This window comes from Merops nubicus, unplaced genomic scaffold, assembly GCF_000691845.1.
Source record: "Merops nubicus isolate BGI_N331 unplaced genomic scaffold, ASM69184v1 scaffold8272, whole genome shotgun sequence".
Classification (NCBI taxonomy): domain Eukaryota; kingdom Metazoa; phylum Chordata; class Aves; order Coraciiformes; family Meropidae; genus Merops; species Merops nubicus.
The window spans coordinates 114,119-121,696 of NW_008594293.1; the positions used below are offsets into that span (position 1 = coordinate 114,119).

The following is a 7,578-nucleotide window of genomic DNA, read 5'->3' on the forward strand; positions in this document are numbered from 1 at the left end:
TCTCGCTCGGGGGGGGTGGGGGGGGAAGGTGAGTACATAGTTCTGTGTGGGTCCTGCCCTGAACCCCTTTTTACGCGGAACCAGAACAGAAGTCTATGGAAGTTATGATAGACTTGAGAAGATACATTCCCCCAAGATCCAACCCTTGTCGCCAGACAATTTTCAAACAGCTTTGAACTAGAAAAGCAAATATAATCTAGAAAGACACAATGAATAGTAAAAAAAGAAAGCAGGACTCCAAGAGAGGCATAACAGTAATGAATAGCAGCTGTATGAGACGACTGAACCCCCCCCCAGATTAACATGGCCACTGTTTCACCTATTTTCAGATCATTTCATTTAGATCCTTAAAAGGGGCAGATGACAAAAATGCACATGTAAAAACTCTCTGAAACCCTGGAGCACCTCCCTATCCCAGATCTAGTGTACAGACCAAGACAAGCATGCCCCAACTACCTTATGCGGTCCTGACAAACCCACGCTGCTTACAAGCAGAACAGAAGGTGCAGACCTCCTACTTAACTTTTTATCATAGTCAAACATCAGAAGCTACACCAAAACACTGCTAAGGCTTTTCTATTCCACTACAGTACAGTTTCCAAAGCAGAAACTTTACCTTCAATCCCAAGAACATTTTGCTTCTTGTTTTCTTCTGATACTTCAAACTTCTGTATGATGTCAAGACAATATTCTGTTGTCACATTATTCATCTGCACAAGAATGACAGTGTTGATGCACTTATTTTTAATACCATGTCACCAGTGTGTCAAAAACTACTTTAGGCTTCTCGGTCCAGTTGAAAAACCTTATGATTAAACATTGAGTTCAGTTAAATATGAACAGAACAGTCAGTAACACTGCTGCAAAAGGACTTCAAGATTTTGATTTGATTTTTGTCAGTGCTGCACAAGCCTCACAGTTCTTACTTTTGAGGAGAAAAACGGGAGTGAGAGGTAGTGATCACTGAATAGCTGTCTCATTTTAGTTTAAAGATGAGTTAGCTGTTAAGCACACTTAACAGTTGTACTGGGCAACGCTGCTGAAATGAGAACTATAAAGTTATATTCTTTAATATAACCTACTTAAACATGCAAAAAGATTTAGCAGGGTTTGATTTCATTTTCATGCATTTTCCACTTCTGTGATTTCATTACTTGCAAGGGAGTTCACTGTAATATACAGGCTCTGTGATAAATAATTAGATTCTGAAATGAAAAGCAGTAGTTCTTCTGAAACAAATAATTGTTTTGTCATCAGCTTCAACTAGCCCACAACTTAAGTCCTAATTAACTACCAGGGCCATAGTATTATCTACCCTCATATTTCCTTTAAAATTAAAGAAATGAAGTAGCTTCCATCGCTCATCTCACCTTTTCTCCCCCCCACTCCTGAAGTTGTAGAAAACCACAACAAAAAATATTATTAGGTGTGTTTCATTTCCTCCACTAATAATCTCACAGGATGGTGACAATGACAGCAAAACTTTGGCAGCTTATCTGCACCACTACTCCATTTACTGTTTGTACACTGCTACCTTTGGCCCAAGTTGGCTGGAATGCCCTGACAGGTGGAGCAGCCTGGAAGCACAGGAACATGCAGACACCTGTTCTTGGGGCGCACGTCAGCTCTGTTAATACAACTGCTCCAGGCAAAGGCAGGGCTAAGGTCGGTCATCATGCAGATTACACTACATTTAATCCAAAACCAGTCCCTCTCTGAACAGTTCTCTTACTAATGAACTTCTCTTTCAGATGGCAAAACAAATCCTATTTACTCTGCTCTGTCTGTAGCCTTTGATGAATTTGTGCTTTCCATTATTTCCTGTGGCTCAATATTCCTAGCATCAACATTCAGCTGTATGGAAATCTAGAGGCAGGTCGGCTCTCTTGACCTGGTCTTCTCTAAGGGCCTTACCCTGCCAAGTGTTGAGTTCCTCCTAAGAAGTGTGGGTGCCATGACTGACCGTGTCTCATTACACCTAAAAGGCTACAGCCTAAGTATGAAAAATTACTAAAGGAGGGGGGAAAAACAGGATGTGTCAACAATAGAAGTACAGTAACAGAAGGCAAGACAGCAGCTCAACTCATATGGTGACTCAAGCTGAAAAGCTTGGGAGAAATTTTCCAGCCTCTTTCTCTTTTCTCCCTTCCCTCTATTTTCCCTCTGGCACAGGGAAAGCATGGCTCAAGCCCATTTCCTTCTCCAAACATTTTATTTCTCTTTCCTAGCTAAGCCAACAATCATAAGATGCCTGCAGGAATTACACAGCATAATAGGAAAGGAAACAATTCAGTAGAAAACAACCTACCCTGATTATCCTAGCTCAAGTAAATGCTGCTGTTTGATTGCAAGCATTGCTCGTAGCAGGCCCTTCAGCACAAGCTGGCTAGAATTAACTTTTCCATTACCCCACATGGTTCCTTGATGGCCGAGTGGCAGGGTACCGGTGTGCTCTAGAAACAAAAGTGTCTTCTCTAGTCCAAAGCTGCATCTGCTAGGGAAAAGGCCAATGATTTGGGCTTTTTAACGGTAGCTTGAGATGTGACAGCTTGGGCTACTCATTTCAATTTGTTTTTATTAAGTTTTAAAGTATGTTACAAAAAATTAATATTAAATAGTAATGATCAAAATTTATGACTGAATATTTAGATACATGGACTACTGAAGATGGTCAATAGTGAAGCTCACAGTATCTCTTGGATACAGGGCTACTTTTTATATTCCTGGTTAGAAGCTTTAATTTTGATGCAGATATGGTCTTTAAAATAGTACCAGCCTTTGAATAACCAGTAAGATCTTGGTTTTTTAAGTAAATGAACTACCAATTAATTTTCCTAAAATAACATCCTATAAAGCTACAAAAAAAAAGCAACGTTATCCCTAATCTTCATTGTAGAAGTATGAGAAAGGAGAGAGATATCACTTTTGATTTCAACAGTCTCATTGGAAGCAGGTCAGATAAACCTATTGCCTAAAATCTAATGCCAGCTGAAGCTGCAGTGCACAGCAATACCAGGTAAGGGGAGAACCCTCTTCTGTAAAAGGCCCACAAGTTAAGAATGGGAATCATCCTCACTTCCCATTCTCATGGGAAAGGAAGGAAGAAAGAGGAATGTAAAGTAGAAGAGAAATTCGGGTGGGAGGGGAAAAAAAGGAAAAAGTCAGAAAAGAAGTGCAGTGTAAATAGCAGGTGTTCCTGGACAGGATGCCAACCCAAGAGCATATCAACACTGCTCTAATGGTTTAGGCCTTAGTTGTTCACAGTTAATCATTCTATAAGAAAAATCAAAATAGAAATAATCAAAGTAAAGACATTGTTTCAATTTCATTGCAAGATGTCATGACATACGAGTCACCACATAAATGAGACATATTGATTGTCCTCTTGTGTACGCCATGGAGAGCGAGGCAGGCATCAGCTTGTTTGCCAGCTGGGAGCTGGTGTTGCTGCACTAAGAGGTGGTTTTTTGTGGAAAGCAATAAGGATTGGTCAGACATGATGATCTCATACCCTGTCTGGTATGAACAAGCTCCACAGTCTATCCTCTTTTCAAAGTCCACGTGCCAACACTGATATTCTTATAAGTTCCTATTCCTTTCGGGACACTGGTTCCCAGCATTCTGCATCACACCCTGTTTCAGATCATAGCCTAACATATATCGACAAGCCCTAGCATATGCTGCCTCATCGTGCCCCTTTAAAACTTCTTCCAAGAGAGCAGGCACAGTTGTTTCAAAATATTTGTTTTCTAAAAGTGTACTTAATCCCCACACTTCATGCCACTTTTTGGTCACATTTTCACTACTCACCACATCCCTAGTTATTCCTGCAATACTGGCTAATTAGCACAGACGAGTAATAAGAATAAACCTACTCTCAAGCAGGCTTAACTCAAAATTTACTAGCTCATGTTGAATAGTTAAGGAAGAGCTTTATATAAACCTATGTGCGTCTTCCAAGGGTGGTCACTGTAATAAACTTACTTCCTCTTCAGTTTGACTAAAATGATACGGGGCATTAATTCTGGCTCCAGCTTCATTTGGGCTGCATACAGCAGTAGCCCTTTAACCACAGAAGGTACTCATTTGGTGTCAATATGATGGTGTGGTAGCAACATTCCCATCTGGTCCGTGTTACTCAGGAGTACAACCAGGCCCATCCCACAACATGCATCACTCCCCTGGAGCACACCAAGAACACTGCTGTAGGCACCATGGCAGCAGGCTGCCCTTTTTCTCAGCACAGATGAAAACTGTACTGCAGTAGTAACTGATCCGTGGTAAGGCAGCAGGTGACAAGCAGACACACAGGAAACCTCACCCTCAGAAAGACAAACCCAAACAGTGCAGGTTTAGAATGCCCAAGCAGCCCTGTAACTGCATAAAACCATCAGCACAACAGCCAAAAAGCTCTCTGCTGTGGCTGAAACAAAAGCACGTGGCATGACACGGATGCAGTGGAAAGGAGGCAGGAAGGACAGGCAGCAATCAGACAACAGCCACGGGCTGCTCAGACCCAGGGCACCGGCGCTGAGGGGCTCCCAGCACCAGGGCAGAACGAGGCCGTTCACTCTACGACGCAGGTCCAGAACGGCTGGCAACCACCAAGCTGCTCTGCGACGGGCAAGATGATGGTTTAGAGCCCATTTCAGCCAAGGCCCACTACTCAAAGAGCAGTAGGACACAAGCTCCATTAGTCAGAAGCACCAGGAGATCCTGCTGTGGAAGCAATCTGTCATGTAGCAGGAGATCAGTTTCTGGGGAGGACCAACTCAGACAACAATATTGGTTTATTAAAAGCAAGGACACTCCCAAAGAGACATCACCCAGGCACAGAAATGTGACTGGACATCCAGGGATGTTTCTCCCTCACAGTCACTTGTGCTAAGAGGACTGCAGGAGCAGCAGTCATGCCAGGAACACAGCCTACTTCCTGTTCTTCCGACATTTGAAGCCATATAGTTGCAATTTCAATAGCAATGAGCTGAGTTTAACCGCACCTAAGTGGAAATAATCTGTTCCACAAGCTCTGGGGTGAAGGCAACAGAGAGCTCCTAAAAAAACAGAAGCCAGCTTAGCACATTAACAAAAAAAACCAAACCTTTTTTGTTCTATCCTCGGGCTGCAGAATATCTAAAAGTCTTGCCAAAAGATTTGCAGATGGAGTTGGGCAGACTGTCCACAGATTTCCAAGTAGTCAAGACAACAGCAAAAACAAAATGATGTTTGGTTGAAGGCACTTGAGAGCTGCATTATGAATTGCACCATTATCAGCTTTTGAAGGCAATCTTGCCTTACCCAAGGACATGGTTATCATGCCTGTGTCCTGAAAACATTAAATGGCAAATCTGCTCTAACGCTGTTAATACTAGGAAGTGGGAAGAGGCAAAGAATGTGCAAGGTGCTTCTAAACTACGCCATCGAGAGGTTCAGCTGCAGGAGATCATGCCTTTACTTTTTCTGTCTGTTGTTTGTGGAACAACGTTGAGCAGAGCAGTTACAGCCCTGTCCAGATTCAGCATTTTGAGCAGCGTGTAGACAGAGAAGAGGATGCAGTATGCCAGGCTTGACAGTCAACTCGTTTTTTCTGCTGCATCAGTAGTTTCATAATATCCTTGCGCACCCACAAAGACAGCTCTTCTGCCTTTTCCACATGTTTTTCTTCCTGCTCCAGGTCCCTGGGTGCCCTCTCACACCACTGCTCTTCATCTGTTCCTGGGCACTTCAGCATCTCCTGGAACATGCCCTCCCTGGAGCATTTCTTTGCTTTCTCATCAGTGTCAACTTTGCTACTACTGCTGTCAAGGGTGCTCCACTGAAGGGCACCCAAGTAGAAGGCAGTGATTAAAAAGGAAACAAAGGAAAAGGTGGTGAGCTCAAAAATCTTAGTGCAATAAAGGAAAGGGAAAAAGATAAAAAGCAATATGTGCTTTCAAATTGTAATTAGCAGAACTGCCAGGCCCAGACTGGTTGCAGGAATCGGTGTGACGAGACTATTGTAACAAGAGCAATGACGTGATAGTGCTCCATGTTTCAAGAACCAGGGAGCTGTACACACCAGGGAATGGCCACAGGGCCAGTGGCGAAATTCAGCAACAAACCAGCACAGAGTGTTGATATTTTCTGCTTGGGGTAACTCAGAAAAAGCAGTCGTGGCAGGCAGGATCCCAAAATGGCACAAGATTCCAGTGACTGCAGGGAAAACACAGCATCTGTATCTAGGATGCTGAAGCAGGCTAGGATGCTACTATTTATGTTTGTGAGGTTGTTTTGGAACACTCTGCAAGGACCCATGGGGCGAGCAAACAACCCAGGAACAATTGCCAGAAGCAAACGAGTCCTAGAGATCTCAAGGTTCCTTCTGTGCTCCTGCTGTCCAGTGGACAAGTTCTCTCCATGGTTTCCACAGATAATTTTTGTCATTGCCCAGTCCCCTTCAAGATGGGCATGAAAATCTCCACTGGAGCGACATACACAGAAACAGCTATCGAGATTTTTTTGTTGTTGTTCAGCAAGTTTGTTCATAAGCACATTAGGAGGAAATCTGTGATCCTGACCCAGCTTTGCTTCTGGAGTTTCTTATTCCTCTTTTCACTTTATTTGTTTATTTAAATCCCTTAGTAAGTGTATCTGTTCTTGTGGTTCCCTGAACTTCAACTCTCTCAATTGCTTCTCTCCGAGTAGCTTCAGGTAAAAGTACAACCTCCAGATGTGGCATTTTTTTGGCACAAGTCCCACACATCTGTGAAGAACGTCTGGAAAACAGACCTTTCTGAAGAAAAATTGGGAAAGGCAGCAGAAGGCAAAAAAGGATAGAATCCGGGACATCTCATCCTTGGCTGGGTTGGTGCAATATCAGTATCTGTATTATATCACAATAGTGCCATCTTCCCTTAAAATGTAACAGATTTAGGGCACATTGAAGAGGTTCTTTTTTTGTCAATATTTAAACTGTTGTCTCAATAATAAAAGCAGCAGTCCTTATAATTACTCCTACTCCTGATACTTGAGAACTTCTGGGACATAGAACAGTACTGTAGGATTCAACTTGGCTTACAGGAAAGGACATGAGAAGACAAAGATTCGTCTTAACATGTTACTCTATTAAGCCATGCACAAGCAAACCATTTGCAGATAATCAGAAATAGTTTGCTCTTTTTCTTCTGTTTCTAGCTTTAAAATAAATCACATCACCATAATTTAGAGTATATCTTCCAAGCAAAACCTTTACTCACAAAAGGCATCTCCTGGAAACGTATGGAAATATAAATGCTCCCCCCACAACACCAATAAACAACCAAGGCAAGCCATGCAAGAGAGAGCAATGATGCTAAGACATCTCATAATCAGCTGCAATTCAAAAGTGTGACTATTACCTAAGTGTCATTATATAAAAAAAACCCCAACACATTAACCCTATTGCCCTACACTTGCCTTTCCCCTACCAGAGACCAAAAAAAGTTCAAACTCTTTCTAGAAATATTTAAAAAACAGCAAAGGTTCTAGATTTCTTTTTTTTGTTACAACATTTGTGCTTAACCCCCTGCCTTTGGCTAAATTTTCACATAAAATTCTTTC

At 42.3% G+C, this 7,578-nt stretch overlaps 1 protein-coding gene across 1 annotated transcript in view; it reads right to left on the reverse strand.

Annotated features, from left to right (window-relative positions):
- The window catches only part of PLCH1 (phospholipase C, eta 1), a 41,527-nt gene that overhangs the window by 28,513 nt on the left and 5,436 nt on the right, over nucleotides 1-7,578 (reverse strand). Inside the window, exon 5 of the mRNA XM_008935726.1 lies at nucleotides 617-710. Coding sequence (XP_008933974.1) covers nucleotides 617-710 — 94 coding nt within the window. The remainder of the gene's footprint in view (nucleotides 1-616; nucleotides 711-7,578) is intronic.